At 46.7% G+C, this 15,765-nt stretch overlaps 1 protein-coding gene across 3 annotated transcripts in view; it reads right to left on the bottom strand.

Moving 5' to 3' along the window:
• Positions 1–3,958: 3,958 nt before the first annotated feature.
• SGK1 (serum/glucocorticoid regulated kinase 1) overlaps positions 3,959–15,765 on the bottom strand; it is a 71,561-nt gene continuing 59,754 nt past the window's right edge. Inside the window, exons 1-12 of one of the 3 annotated variants that reach the window (XM_015284008.4) lie at positions 11,031–11,228; positions 9,206–9,281; positions 8,502–8,577; positions 7,994–8,098; positions 7,447–7,530; positions 7,207–7,338; positions 6,812–6,924; positions 6,511–6,634; positions 6,123–6,218; positions 5,854–6,009; positions 5,652–5,741; positions 3,959–5,191 (exon numbers count right to left, since the gene is read on the bottom strand). In XM_015284008.4, coding sequence (XP_015139494.1) covers positions 5,024–5,191; positions 5,652–5,741; positions 5,854–6,009; positions 6,123–6,218; positions 6,511–6,634; positions 6,812–6,924; positions 7,207–7,338; positions 7,447–7,530; positions 7,994–8,098; positions 8,502–8,577; positions 9,206–9,281; positions 11,031–11,064 — 1,254 coding nt within the window. In that variant the 5' untranslated portion in view covers positions 11,065–11,228 and the 3' untranslated portion in view covers positions 3,959–5,023. Of the gene's footprint in view, positions 5,192–5,651; positions 5,742–5,853; positions 6,010–6,122; positions 6,219–6,510; positions 6,635–6,811; positions 6,925–7,206; positions 7,339–7,446; positions 7,531–7,993; positions 8,099–8,501; positions 8,578–9,205; positions 9,282–9,397; positions 9,527–11,030; positions 11,229–15,765 lie in introns of those variants that run through there. The other 2 variants (NM_204476.2, XM_015284007.4) reach the window with 2 other exon arrangements.

Below are 15,765 nucleotides of genomic sequence, written 5' to 3'. Positions count from 1 at the left end.
AAGAAGACCAGAAAATCTCAATATCAAACCAATGGAGAACTGTCATTATTATAGACCATAAGAAGCAGGAGGGATGTTTATGAGTTCTGAAAAACAAGGATGAAGTTTAAATAGTCTTAGGCCTTATCCTATTAACCACTTATTCGTGTGCTTCATACATTACATTCATAACAGATGGTCTGAGCAGTGGCATATCTTCTCTTTGTAAATGAGAGGCCTTGCACAAACCACTGAGTTCCTCATATTTTCCTGCACAGTGGAGAGGACCGAGTCAGTGAATGGACCCTTCCTGAACAAACCATTGCAGGCTGTAGCCCGTTCACTGAACAGTTCAGTTGTCCCACATGGGAGCTGCTGAAGGAGCCCATGGGCATAGTGCAGGTTGTTTTGCTGTCACAGCTTGGGCCTACCTGCTAGAGGACAGGGAAGGAGGCAATAGATAAACACTGTTTTTGTAGCAGTTGACAGTCTGTGTACCAAAACACTAAAATGCAGGGAAATCTTGTTAGTAATTAAATAAATGGAGGCAACACTTGTGTCAGATGGGAGCATCTCGAAGGCTGGTGGATCTAGAGAGGGGTGTTACAGAGGGGACTGCACCTGATTGAGGGAAGGGCTTGTCTGGGCTGACTGCAGCCTGCCCATCTTCAGAAAAGAAAACTGTCACCAGGAGATGAATCCTGTGTGGAACAAGGACTGGAGTTCTGAGACCACTTTCATCTCTTAGTAGCAAGTTAAAGCAATTGATAAGCCAGGTGCAGGATGACAGCGTTCTCCAGATATACAAGCTAACAAATCTTTTTACTACCGAATGTTCACAGCCACTCAGAAGCTGGACACTGCACGGCCTGACCACACGATGTCACCCTTGGTCCAGGCTTATGGTGTGCCCAGGCCACCTCCTTCCTGCACCGTGACCCAAAAGAGCCCATAGCAGGGCAGCATGGCTTGAACAGTGGCCTCCAGCTGGGGGCAGCTGTTATGTGATCTCTCACAAGCAAACATTGGCATAAGTGGTGAAATAATTCAAAGGATTTCCCATCGAGGTACAGCTAAGCCCTTACACAAGAATGTGCCACCACCACTGCTCTTGTGGTACCACATACAAAGACCAGAGACTGAGTGGATGTAGATGTTGACTGCCGTCTCCAGACCTGGCTATGGCCCTTTGATATCAAGGCCCTTTGACCCGGCAAAGGCCCTTTGGCAGTGCAGCACCAGGTGAGAGCAGGTTGGGCTCTTTAAGTTGTGCTTACTCTGTAGAGAACAATAGAGGTCCACTCTTCTTTTTTTTTCTCTCCCATCACTTTTGTATATTCAAACACATGGGAGGAAACTCCTGAATAAACAGTAGACCCCATCTCTCTTCTGGGTTTCCAAAGAGCAAAGCTGGAAAATTTATTTCGCAACTGCAGGTGACCAAATGGAAGTGTGTAGTCATTATATAAGATTATTATAGTACCCTACCTTTACGGAGAAGAAATAAACTACTAAGCTTCAGTCTCTCGAAGAAAAAAAGCTTTCATCTAGTGCCTTATCTGACAATAAAAGAATCTGCTGACCAGATTGCCTTTAATTCAAAACTTAAGTGCAGCACTTACCTGCTTTTTTTTTTTTTTTTTTGGAGTTTTGGAAGCATTTCCATGACAATTTTCCAGAGACAGTCCCAGCCAACATGGAAAATTTTATTCCAGTCTTTATGTGTTGGCTTTGACATCAGAAACAGTAGATGTGGGGAGTGTCAGAAACCGTAATTTACATAATCTATTGTACTGTATCTACTGGGGATAACTATCCACATGGTATCACGAAAACATCTGTGGAGCTAGTGCTACAGCAAAATAGGAGAGTAATGTTGTTGAATACTTGATTTTACTTCTTAGAAGAGTGCAGATGGGCCCCGATCCATGTCATTGTGCTTTAAGTACCCCAGCCTAATTAGGACCACCATCAAAGCTCTTTTCGGAGCCATGTCCCTCGATTTTTTTCTAGTATTTGTAGAAATTTTTCACTTCAGGCGCAAAGCTGTACAGAGGTCTTGTTCTTAATTATTTTCTGGAAGATCTTTAAAATAAGTGAATGGACGATGGTCATAAACTACTTTTAAAAAGCTTTTGGAGCGTGTAGAGGCATCTCCTGCTTATCTTAATATACAGACAGCCCTCCAGAAGTACCTGCCACTCTGCTGATTGTAGAGGGAGCATACAAAGTATGCCCTCACCACCAGTAAGTTTCAGTTAACTCCCTAAGGTTCACAAAATGAAACATGGCTTATGATGCGTAAGGATAAATGATACAGAATGGACCATCTGAAATGTCTGAAGTTGTGCATTTTGATGTTTGTATGTACCTTCAATACACACCGTCCAATGAGTGTTGAAGGACCCTACCATGCTCACTACTTGGGATACAGTATGATGTTTGGTTTCAGGTTATTTCTCTCAATTGCTCTGCTAACTAAAGCTTCGCAAGCTGGTGGCAGTTATAGCACAGCTGACTCCTATAGACTATATATCTACTTTCAGGCATGCCTTCAATATGATAGATTCAGGCAGATTGAAAACACAGGCAAATTACTCACCCTTCCTACGCTAAAAATGGAGGCGGTGTGTTGAATATTCATTGCTAACAGTCGCAGACTTTTGCACAAAGCAGTAGCAATGTAATGAGCTTATGCATGGTAGAATACTTAAAATCACAATCACACTGGTTTTAAAATGTAACCCCTTAAAATTATACTATATACATGGCAAAGATTAAATGCACACAGAGTACACTTCCGAGTCACTGAAGTTCCATTTCTTCATTATTAATGCCTGCAGCGGTTTGTTTTTTTCTTGAATGCGGTAGAAAGTATGTTCTGTTTTGTTACATTTGGGCTGCACTTCTCTGCTTGCATATCTACATGCAGCACCTTGTTAGTGAGAGGGAAATGAAAGGCAAAGATAGAACATATCACATAATTTCATGGCTTAGTAAGTCCAGTTTCACTTTCTCTAGGACTTTTAAGAGGCCTAGGAGTCTCAGGCACATTATAGCTGTGGAAGACTTTGTAAGGCCTGTCAGTACACTATTCAGAGTTACTGATGTCATGAATTCAAGGGTGGTTGAAATTTAAGGGGTTGTGGCTACATCTCTTTCCTATCTTAACTATCATATCTTCCTATGATCTGAAAGGAGAGGGGTTTCTCGGCTGCTGTAAATTAGCATTTTCAACTATGAGTGTGGTCTCCCAAACACACAGTTCATAACTGAAGCAACACATTGTTTTCAATCCTATATCCAATAGGTAATGAAAGATGGAAAGTTACTGCATGCTTGTATCTCAGGAACATAGCAAACAGAAATACCATCCGTGTGGAAGTTTATTGCAATGACCTGAGCTACAGCAGACTCTATCCAGGTTTTTCCAAGCAACTGTTCATTTTGATTCTCCAAATTGCAAAGACCACCAACTGCAGTAACCAGAGGATAATAGAAGCTGTAAACAAGGTGCAAGCACTCAATCCATCCAGAAAAAAAGAAATTGAATGGGATCACTGCAGAAGCTATTTTAATTCTTGGCTGAAAGTTGATAGCAGGTCCCCCTTGCAAGCCACCCAGCAGTAGTCAGTAATAAAAATTTGTGTTTAACAGCTGTTTTAAATTCAGATATACCCCGTTCAAGTAAGCATATTGTCAGTTGGTGAAATCTGCCCTCCTGGTAGTTTTTGTCACCACTGACAGGCTCAAGGTGCCTTGTACCCCACCAGCAATTATTCTGCAGCAATGTTCGATGCTCCATGACAGATGCCCAGATAGGGAATTTCTACTGGCCTTAGTAACATCTGCTTTAGCGTATGACTACAGCACAGTGGTAAAATAAGTCTAGTCTTTGCTATACAATTGACTTTGTGACTTAGTTCTTGAAGTGTAGATAAAGCATAACTATACTACATCAGAGAACAGCTCATGGATGTATTTTTTCAAGATTTTACTGCAAACCAATGGGTTTGGTCACAAAAAATATGATACATATAACCATGTTAATTATATTACATTACAATGATGGTATACATTACAAGTTAAGTCTTTAAGTTTAAATATACATCTAGAGTTACAACTGAATGTACAGATCTTTTTTACAATACGTACAACCAGGAATGAAAAACCCCCAAAACCCAAAACCATAAATAATGCCCATTTTACAGATGACATTTTTTAAACAAAGAAAAAAAATAAGAAAGAAAGAAAGAAACCAACAGCTTCGACCGACTGCAGCTGGGGCATTTTGGTCCATAAAAACCCTTTCTAAAAATAGAAATCTTTTCATAGCAGCAATGCTTTCTTCAAGCATTTGGATACAAGTAATTGAGAGCCCATTTCAATAATTTCAGTTGACTGTATAGATTTACAAAAAAAATTTCAAAATTACACTTAATTTATCTTCCAAATATGGAAGAAACAAACAATGCCCCACATTGTGGTATCCTGCAAGTGTCACATTGATGCATTACACTAAGTCCATCTGTAGTACGCAGACCACACGCATACCATTTGTTCACATAGTAAACCCACATAAATGAACTGAGAAACACACTCTGCAACAGGGAAAGCTTTGGAGCTAACAAGATCTCATCAGAAAAAGGCACATTTCATAAAATCCTTATCACGTTCGGAAAGATCTTCAGGCAAGGCTTTTCGGAGCTCGATTTCAGAACTGCTCATTCTTACTCTACAATCTGCCATAGCAGTCTATCGCAGCAGTCACTTTTGTTTTTCTTTCCCAAGGAGACAGCACCACTTGGGGGGAAGAAAAAAAATGGAAATGAAAAGCCTGCAAAGCTCATTCAGAGAGTGATGTGCTCTTCAGAAAAGCTTCCAGCAAACAGTGTAGTTGAAATTAAGGCTGCAAAGCTGCCATGGTGGAAATGTGCAAATTCTGTTTCAAGGTGACCGGTCAACTGGCAATTCCACCAGAAGGCCAAACAAAAATAATAGTTATTATTTTTTTTTTTTTTTAAAAGAAAGAAAAGAAAAATGTTCACAAGAAAGAGTCCACAGGTGGGGCATATGAGAAGCCCAAAAAAGCCTCAGCAGCTTCTTTGACGCTGGCGGTGATGAGGATGCTGTCTGGAGACTGGCCAATAGAGTTGGGGACTGGCTCATCTGTAAATTCAGGATCAAAGTGCCGCAGGTCACTGGGGCCACTCTGGGGAAGGAGAGAAAAGAAAAAATATGGTATTTAGACCAGACCTTCCTATTTTCTGGGGAAAAAAAGAAGTGCTCAAGAACCACCTCCACAACCAGATACCTGCACTTAGTTACTCTCTGACAAACCAAATGTAACTCCATGCATGGGAATCTATCAACTTTCTGCACCTTACCTTCCCCTTTGGTAACATGGGGATAGTGGGGATTATTTTAAAATAGCCACGCAAATGAAGTATTTATTTGTCAGAGGCCAAAAAAAAAAAGAAGTCTAAATTTAGAAAAACCATCAGCAAGAAGTCAGCTACTGCTTATTTTTAATCTTATCTGGACAGCCATAAGGAAAGCGCTGTTGCCCAACCCCATCTTCATGTGGCCAGTTTCCTCTAGCTTCTGGGCACCCCACAAAGACGTGGGGAAGACACTTCCTTACACATTCTATAATTAGAAGTGATACGTACCACATTTGGGTTAAAAGGGGGGGTAATCTTCTTATTAATGAGATCATCCCAGTTAATTGGGGAGAAGAAGATGTGATTCTTAATCTCCGTCTGTTAGGGAGAGAAAAAAAATAGATTAATTCAGACCCCAGCTAACATAAGTAACATGACCCAGTCATCTTCCTCTACTGTGCACAGGAAGAACTGCCCAGTTGGCACTTACAAAGTCCTCCTTGGCACCAAGCCTCTTTGTCCTGTCTTTCTGCAAAAGGCCTTCCAGGAGATGTCTCGCAGAGTTGGTAATATTTGGCTTCAGTTGCAAAGGTTTGTTCAAGATGTTATCATACATTTCTGCCGTGTTTCTGCTGTAGAAAGGTGGCTGTGGGAACAGCAATGGAAGATCAAGGTTACTGGGGCTCACACATGAGTACGCGCCTTCTGAGAGCGCAACAGCGAGGTCGTTTGATCTGTCAGTAAGGATTCATTGCTTACCAGGCCATAAAGCATCTCATACAAGACTGCTCCAAGGCACCACCAGTCCACAGTCCTGTCATAGGGCTGCTTGTGAAGAACTTCAGGAGCAAGGTACTGTGGAAGAGGAGAAAAAGAAACACTTTAGCAAAAGGGATCTGTATACCAAGTACAGTCCTATTCCCAAATGAAAACAGCTCACTGAATCCCAACAGTATCTAAGCTAACAGGAAGATGCAAGTACTTTTAAAAACAGCACCGGGCTTGAAAGCAACTCTCTCCTCATCAACCAGCTCTTTGTATCCCACAGCCTGATATCACAAGACCCCATCCTAACCCCTATGTCTCACCCACTACAAAAGTACGTGAGAATGGTGAGCTGTGACTGCAGGATGAGGACTGGACATACCTCAGGTGTGCCACAGAAGGTGGAGGTTGTGCCATTGTGCTCTATGTTTTCCTTGCAGAGTCCAAAGTCAGTCAAGACAATGTGCCCCTGTGAATCAAGCAGAATATTCTCCGGCTTCAAGTCACTGTAGGAAAAGATGAAAGAAAAAAAACATTCATTAGAAGAGCCGGAGTCAAAAGATCGTTTACTCATTAAGTCATAAAAAGTGATTAAAATCAACTCTGGGCTAATACTGAGGTAAACTTTTTGATGCCTATTAAACAAAGGACGTGGTTTCTTCTAGTCCCACAACATTGCTTACCGATAGACAATGTTCAGGGAGTGCAGGTAGCCCAGCGCACTGGCAATTTCAGCAGCATAAAATCGGGCCCTTGGTTCCAGGAAGCAACGCTCCCTCTGGAGATGGTAGAACAACTGCAGGAGACAGAAAGAACAAAGTTCTGTAAGCGGCGCCAGAGCCTGTTAACAATGAGCTTAATTAGACTCAACATATATAGCTGGGGAGAACAATGGCAGGAAATGGCCTAACGATCCTTTGGTAGTCCAAAACTTGGCAGGCCGGAAACATTAATTCTAGTAACTTTTCCCCATGGTTTTTCCCCTTGAAACTCTTTTTATTTAAAAGGAAGGGTGAAAAAGTCTACCCTACCACTGCGCACATGATAGGAAATACTATTTGATTTTCTTACTGCTTACCTCTCCGCCATTGATGTAGTCCAGGACAAAATACAGTTTGTCCGCAGTTTGGAAGGAGAAGTGAAGGCCGACCAGGAAGGGGTGTTTCACATTTTTCAGCAGAACATTGCGCTCTGACATGATGTGCTTTTCCTGAACACACAGGAAATCAATGTTTAGCAACAGTGTTCGCTGAGCAACAGCAGTAAAAAAAAGTCAATTTGACAAACATTACAACAGCAACACTAGGAAGCAGCTCACCTCCTTCTTCTTCAGGATTGCTTTTTTCTGTAGGACTTTAACAGCATAAAACTGCTCTTCTGCCTTATGCCGTGCAAGAAGAACCTGAAAGAAGACAGATTTCCAAAAGTGAGCAATGCTAAACTACAGAACAAAGAGTAAACACAACAGAAAACAACCCCTTCTGCTAACGGCTGAGCACTGTTCCACTCCCCTGGCTCAACATGCAAGCTCTGTGCTGGCAGCGCTTAAAGCTGTCAGCACTCCCACAGATAAATCTAGTTTTTACTGTTAGCATCCTTCCCTTCCAAAAGGGAAACACATACCTTCCCAAGCTGAAGAACCCCCATCCCAGCCTACTCCCTCCCTTGCTTACTGTGACTCACAGGAATGCAGCACCCTGCTTCCCTTCCCTGCAGCCCAGCAGAGCCAGGAGTTGGGCAGCAGCACTGCCTAGGTCTGCAGTAAATGACTGCCATTCACCAAAGGCAGCACAAACGCAGCCCATGGGTATCACATAACTGAACTGAAGAGTAATTCAATTACAGTAAAAAGAAGTTATGCTTACCTTTCCAAAGCTTCCTTTTCCAATAACTTTTAAGAAATGAAAGTCCGATGGCTTGGCATGTGGGTTGGATGATGGACCGAGATTTATCTGTTGTGATGGACTGGGCTAAAAATGCAAACACACAAAACAGTTTTAATTAAATATTGAATAAAACTTTGAAAGTGAAGACGAGCGCTCTGCTTATCACTAAAACCTTAATCTAGACATCTACCAGATGACTTACACTCTTTGGTACTACTCAAGAAGAGTATAACAGCAATAGCTGATAGAAGAATTCCTTCTGGGGTCAGTCACTTTCCACAGTGAAGCTACAACTAATAAAGGCTATTTTAAAAACTTTCTTCTCCACACTGAGAACAAGTTCCAGGCTAACGTGATTACTTTTTCCCCCGCCTACATCACCGTGCTATAAACTGAAGTAACACTCGTGATGCTAATTTTGCTACGCTTCTATTATCAGCTCATTTGATGTTCTAAAAATGCTTCACGGAGCGTAAAATCTGCTTACCGGAGGAGAAGGATTAGCGTTCATAAGTTCAGGCTCTTGGGGCTGGGAGATTTTCAAGATAGATTGAACTTCAGGGCTGCAACGATGAGAGTATGCGTTAGTCATTACCAAAACATCAGGCGGATCTTTCCACCAGAGGGCAAGCAAGGACTGTGCCAGGGAAAGATGAGTTTGGGCTTGGGCTACTACAGAAAGCAACAATCCGTTTGGCTTAAGGAGTAAAACTCATTTACAGAATGTCAATTCTGCCATAAAAATAAATGTATTTATACCGTAAGTACAGATCAGATAACAGAGATAGGGCCCTAGAAATCCCATCCAACTGATTTCACCCAAACCCCGCTCATGAAGATTTGCTGCAAGGTGACTAATAGCTCAAGAAGAGCAATTAACTCTTTTGTAACAGTCACGTCAGAAGCATTACAGTAAACAATTTTTTTTAACCAACGGTTGGATTTGTTAGAATCATAGAATATCCCGACTTGGAAGGGACCCATAAGGATCACAGAATCCAACTCCACACAGGATCGTATGGCTGAGAGTGCTGCCCAAAAGCATCTTGAACTCGGCAAGCTCATTGCCACGACCACTGCCCTGGGGAGCCTGTTCCACTGCCCGACCACCCTCTAATGAAGAACCTTTTCCCAGCACCCAACCTGACCCTCCCTTGTCACTGAAACCCATCTGAAATTGCTGATACTTACTGCTTGCAGGCATAGGAGTTGGTGGCTATCTTCTGAATGAAATCATTAAGCCCCATCCTTCTCTGTTTCATGAAAGCTATAAAACAACCAAAAACAAAAGAAAGGGAGTGTTAAAAAACAAAAAGCATTCAGCCATCCGCTTGCCCCGCCGAAAAAAAATCACGGCCCGCGAGCGTCCTTCCTCCCGCTCACCGATGAGAATGGCCACCATCCCCCTCATCTTCGAGTAAGTCAAAGCGGGACCCGAAGCTTCGGCCGCCTTCACTGTCATTGCGCTGGGAAGGGGCTGCGGAGCGCTCTGCTGCCAGCACCGCACTGCCCGGGAGCGGCACCCGACGGCGCTTAAGTGGCTGCGGAGCGGGGCGGGATCGGGGCGGGGCGCTTCGCTCGTCCCCCCGCCAGCCCCCCCCCCCCCCCCCCCCACCCCCGCAACGTCCTCCGAGGCTGCCGGCCTCCGATAACGTCGCGGCGGGGGGCAGGGATCGAGCGGAATCGCTCCGTCCTCGCTGCCCTCTGCGGCTGGGCGCAGGAGCCCTAAAGAGGCGCTTCGGAAAGTCGCCTGCCCCGGGGAGCTGCGATAAAGGAGGCGTTTGGCGTTTCCTTGAAGGAGCCACAGTGAGTCAGGAGAAGGAGATTTCCTGCCCCGGGTTTTCAATATAACAAACAAATGGCCCTAAGCCCGGTTGCTCGGTCGGGACATTACTGAAAGGGAAAAGGGAAAAAAAATAAAATAATAATTAAAAAAAAAAAAAGCACACTTTTCTTTTTCGTGCCAGTAAGGGAAACGCAGGGGGAAAAAAAATCCCAGTTCCCTGCACTTAGGAGGAGAAGGCCGAGCTCTGCTGCTGGAAAAAGCCAGGGAGATGATGGAGGACCGCAAGAGCCAAAAATTAACAGAAGTGGAGAACCGTCCCTCCGCTCAGTTTGTTTCCCCGTGCTCCGTACGCCGCGCACCCGCCTCATCCGCTGCCCCGCGGGCGCTCCGAGCCCGGTTGGGGCATCTCCACCAGGCTCGCCGCGGGCGCCACGCACGCACTCGTTTCGCATCTCAGAGCGCCAGCGGCTCCAGCTGCGCCGTGCACCCATCACCCCCCCACCCCCCCTCCCCGCCTGGGGCCCCTTTCGCCCCCCTCGTCCCGAAACCCCAGACGGCCGCTGGGCGGCATCCCTCGGCTGCTTCCTCGGGGCCGGGAGCGGGGAGCACCCCGGCACAGCACCCGGCTCACCGCGAGCAGTGACGGGCGGGGAGGACCTTGCGGGACGGTCACGGCTCTCGCAAAGCCTTTTACAACGATAGAGGAAGGATAGAAAGGAGCCGGGGGGGGGGCGGCAGTCGCGCTCCGGGGGATGGAGGCGAGCCGGCGCCAGGGCAGGAAGGGGCGACAGGGAGCAGCACGGAAGGCTGTGTGCAGCCGGCGGGGCTCTGTCTTCTCCCACTTGTTGCCTTCCTCCCTCTGTTGCTAAAACTGCCGCTTTTTTTGGTAGAAAACAAATAAACAAAAAGACAGAAAGGGAAAAAAAAGAAAAAAGCCGGGTGGACCGTAGCAGTTGCACTCCCTTCCCTCTGCCCTCTCGGGGCTGCGAGGAGACCAATGCTCTACACCAGCACCGTTTGGGCGGCCGCCGTTCCGCTGCTCCCCGCTCCTCCACACAACCTGTACCCCCTCTCCCCTTAATCCCCCCCCTCCCGCCGCTGCCGCCGCTTTGCATCCTGCTTGTGCCACCGCTCCTGGCCCCTTCCCGTGCTCCAACCCCGCGCACGACGCTGGGTTTTATTTCCCCGTCGGCAGCGCTTTGCAAAAAGCCCCCGAGGAGCGGAGCCCACCTTTCAGTGAAGATTTCTCCTCTTTGCCCCTCATCGCCGCGGGGATGCGGGCTCTGCGCGGAGCCGTGCGCTGCAGCTGCGTGCGGGCTGCCGTAATCCCGACTGCGCGCCCTTCCTGGCCGGCCCCGGGACTGGAGGGAGGCGGCGAACGGGGGAGGCCGGCACCGTTGCTGCTGCCCCGCTTATGAGCGCAGCGCCGAAGGCGATTTACATGCGGCGGCGTTATAAAGTTCACGGGCCGCCCCGCACACTCTGCCCCATTGCAACATCGCCGTCAAAATTACTGTCATCAGCGGGAGCCCGCGACGCGCGCAGACACCCCCGGCAGCGCGGGGGGGGGTGGCCCTGCCCTCCCGGACCCACGGAAGCGGGCGCTACCGTCCCGACCCCCCGCCGAAAAAAAAAAGAAGGCCGGGAGCCAACGCGGGCAGCGACGGGGAGGGCGCTGCTCCGGCGGGGGGGGGGCCGCGGCCGGATAGCGCCGAGGCGGGCCGGGCCCCGCTCCCAGCTGGCACCCAGCGCCTTCCGCCGGCAGCGCCCCGGCGGCGCCCCCCGCCCGCCCGGCCCGGCGCCGCGCACCCCGGCCGCGCCCCGCTGCGGAAAGCCGCCGTTCGCCCGCCCGTGCCGGCGCCCACCTGCGCGGCCCCGTGGGATGGGTCCGGATCCCTCCCCTCGCCCCCTCCTCGCCTCCGGGAAGCGGCCCGTGCATCACCGAGCGGGTGTGTTTAATGCCATTCCTTCGCATGGAACGCGTTACTGTTATTTCTTAGAAGCCGTAAACTGGGTTCTCAGAAGGCCGAGTGTCTCGAGTCTGCGTTCTACAACTTTTCTCTACAGCGATGTCAGCAAAACCAGTTGAAATGGAAGATAGAGTGCAGAGGAGCGAAAGGTAGCCAAGAGGTATCCCATTACTTGGGAGATGAGTCTCTTGGAAAAGCATCGGGAGTTGTGGGAGCCTCAATAAACTGCAAGGGTTTGCACCAATGACTTATGCAGGCGGTGGGTCAGGAGTGTGCTGATAAGTACATACAAGGGAAGAGTCCAACAATCACAGTGATGTTTCACACTCCGTTTCTCTCTGGGACTGAAATTTTGGCAAATCTTCCTGAATTTCTAAATTAATACCTTTTCTTTCCTCTTCATTTTCCTCTTCCTTTTCCTCTTCCTTTTTCCTTTTCCTTTTTCCTTTTCCTTTTTCCTTTTCTTTTTCCTTTTCCCTTTTCCTTTTCCCTTTTCCTTTTCCCTTTTCCTTTTCCCTTTTCCTTTTCTCTTTTCCTTTTCCCTTTTTCTTTTCCCTTTTCCTTTTCCCTTTTCCCTTTTCCCTTTTCCCTTTTCCCTTTTCCCTTTTCCCTTTTCCCTTTTCCCTTTTCCCTTTTCCCTTTTCCCTTTTCCCTTTTCCCTTTCCCCTTTCCCCTTTCCCCTTTCCCCTTTTCCCTTTTCTCTTTTCCCTTTTCCCTTTTCCCTTTTCCCTTTCCCTTTAAGGAAAATGAATGAAGTGTAAGGAGGACATTCAAAATGAAAAGAAGAAATGGCGTATAAAAAGTTGCAGAACTCCAGAGCTGTGGATGGGTTCAAGATTGGCTACACAAATTAATAGAAAAAAACTACCTGAGCGCTGTAGACTGCCAAGGCAGTGTGTCTGACCCACAGTGTTCCTGAACCACAAACCCCTGGGAGCCAGGGGTGCTTCAGGGGAACATCACAGAGCAGCTGCCCAATCATAGAATCATTAAGATTGAAAAAGGCCTCTAAGATCACCTAGTCCAACCATCAGCCCATCACCACCGTGCCCACTAACCACGTCCCTAAAAGCCACCTCCACGTTTCTTGAATGCTTCCGGGACGGTGAGTCCACTACCTCCTTGGGCATCCTGTTTCATTGCCTCACCATTCCTTCCGAGAAGAATTTCTTCCTAGTATCCAACCTGAAGCTCCCTTGGTGCAACTTTGGCACCATTACCTCTCGTCCTATCACTGTAGGCTGGGAGAAGCGGCCCTACCTCGCCACAACCTCCTTTCAGGTAGTTATAGAGAGCAGTTAGACCTACCCTGAGCCTCCTCTTCTCCAGACTCAACAATCCCAGTTCCCTCAGCCTCTCCCCATAAGACTTGTGGTCCAGACCCCTCACCAGCTTTGTTGTCCTTCTCTGGACATGCTCCAGGGCCCATACTAGTGCTGTTTGCTGGTGCAGGTAACCCCATACACTGACTTTCATGGACACAGCTCCACACATTATTATGATACTCCCATTCCCCTTCTGAGTGGCTCTGTCCTTGGTCTGTGCTCAGAATTTAACCCACTCACACAACCCTGGAAACTGCTGCTTGCTGGCAAGAAGGCAGGTAACTGATTTGATTTTGTGACCTAGTACAAAGCATGACTGCCAAGTAACTGCTGCATGTAAGAGTAGCAGTGGATAAAGCAGACTCTCGTCACCCCTCACCGTGCCAGCATCCAAGCCAGGGCCCAGCTGTGGGGCTGGAAGAAATGCAGGAAGGCACAGCCCTACTGCAGCCATGGGCTGCCCAGGCATGAGGGCAGAGCTGGCACAGTGTGCCCTTGCCCATATGTGATGGCTATTGGTAACACCAGGTCCTGCTGCACAGAGGTTGGGACTTGCCCAAGTTAAAACTCGTGGGGAATGTGGTTCAGTTTATCTTAAAGGACAAAGAACACAACACTGGTGTGATCCTGTGTTGGAAACACCTTCAGCAGATGTTGCCTGTGAAAATGTGTCTCCCTGGAGAAGTCTCACTGGGGGAATCTCATCTGAAGTGAATGGATGCTCGTCCTGCCCAACTACACTCATGGGTGCACAGAAACTTTTCCCTCTTGCCCTTCAGGAAGGTCAGATGCTCCCATAGCCCACTCAGCGATTGGAATCTGTGAGCTCTCTTCCTCTGATTATGTCCCGGTGCTCATTGTGTGCTGTGGAATGATTTACGCCTGTCCTTCATGCCTCCATCCTTCAGGAATTAGATTCTCAGATAGCTCCTGAACTTCGATTTGGCAACGAGTTCAGTGCTAAGGGAATGAATTCCTGCATCTTATCTTGCTGGATCTCGACTTTAGGATGTGGCAGGTTGAGCTGTTCCTAGAATTTCTTGGCTGACTCTGAGCGGAAGCTTCCCAAAATTCTGCAAATATTTTCAGCGACAGTTGAGTTCAGGTTAATTAAACAAAATGGGATTCAGGCCTCGGACTGCAGGAATGACACTGCCCCAGATGCAAAGGAGACTGTGCTCCTGACAGCATCTGAGTTCTGAACCAAATTCTCTCAAAAAGAGCTTTTACTTTCTTCCTGCAAATCCCCAACAAATGGGTCTCTGACCCTGTAATTAAGGTTCATGCACAACAGCCAAAATATTCAGTCGAGACCTTCAGGCCGTCCCCACAAATGGTGTCTATGAGTAGCAACAAATAGATAAGAATTGAATAACAGCCTTAATAATAACCCAAACAAAGCTTTTAAATCAGAAGGTTCTGAGTGCTGTCAACAGGTCTGCTGGCATTATTCTGAAAGGAGAGTTATTGACTGAAGTCCCTATTGATCTGGAAATATCTAGTTGATTTCGATGTCATGTTTTGCCAAACCCAAATTGGGAACATCTTTTATTTCCCTTTTCTGATGCTCGTAGAGCAGGTTTACTGCATTGTCAATAAGAGGCTTTAGTGCCAAGGGATTACGCTCACAGGATCACAGAGTGGAGCAGAGCTGTACTGAGAAAAAAGTAATTCCCGTCCTTGTAGAAAGCAGTGGAAAATTACAGCATCCTCTAGATGCACTGACCTCTGGCTAAAATAGCTGATAAATGATGCCCCTTGCTTCCATTTTAACTTCAGCACAGTGATTTCAATCTAACATAGATGTCCCTGCAACTTTATGAGCCAATGTTGCCACTATTTGTTTGCCTTCCTCAGAATGTGTCCCCCCCCCCCCCCCCCCCCCCAGCCCAGATTAGTGTAAGTCCTTGCATTGTTGTGCAGCTTCTCTGGTTCACAGTCCTCACAAAAACGGGTTGGGTGACAGAAACTTGAATTCACTGTTGTCACTATGAACTTAAAATAATGTGCTGTAACAGTCTTATCAGAAATGAATAATGATAAACGATGCCTGTATGGCAATTGAGGTGAAAACATAGGATGGAAAGGTGATAAAAAAGGGCTTGTGGGGAAGATTAAGATTCTTAATGCTGCTGCTCTCCTTTGGTCACAAGACAGCATGATGTGAGCAGCTGGTACATGCTCCAGAACAGAGTATAAGCATGCGTTGTCTGCTTTCTTTGAGAGATTTTCCCTTGAAAACTTCAGCTATTGAAAGATGATAGTGAAGATGGATTTAGGCATTTTCTTCTGAGAGTGCGAGTTGAACAAGTTTCCCTATACCTCTCACTCAAACATAAGTGCTAAAATACAAATGATAGCCAAACTAACCTAGTGATCAGATCATCTGACTTCCCCCTCTCTCTTCATCTCGTGTTCCACGAGGTGTTTTCTACCACGATATCTCAGTTCCTTTTATGTGTATACAATCCCTCATCGTCACCATTGTCATTCATTATCTTAAAAGAAAAATCTCTTCAAGCCTGTAAGCCCTCCAGCAGCCTTGGAGTTAAGGTACCATAAATAGTGAGCAAATTAGTCAAAGAGAGGATTTTCTGCTAGAGAGAGGCTCATTTGGCTGATAACTTGAAGCAGCAACGTGGATTCTCTGGGGTGAGCAGGACATGCAAA

Source organism: Gallus gallus, chromosome 3, assembly GCF_016699485.2.
Source record: "Gallus gallus isolate bGalGal1 chromosome 3, bGalGal1.mat.broiler.GRCg7b, whole genome shotgun sequence".
NCBI classification, from domain to species: Eukaryota; Metazoa; Chordata; class Aves; order Galliformes; family Phasianidae; genus Gallus; species Gallus gallus.
The sequence above is the reverse complement of the archived record's forward strand: the minus strand, read 5'-3'. Positions and strand labels throughout refer to the sequence as shown.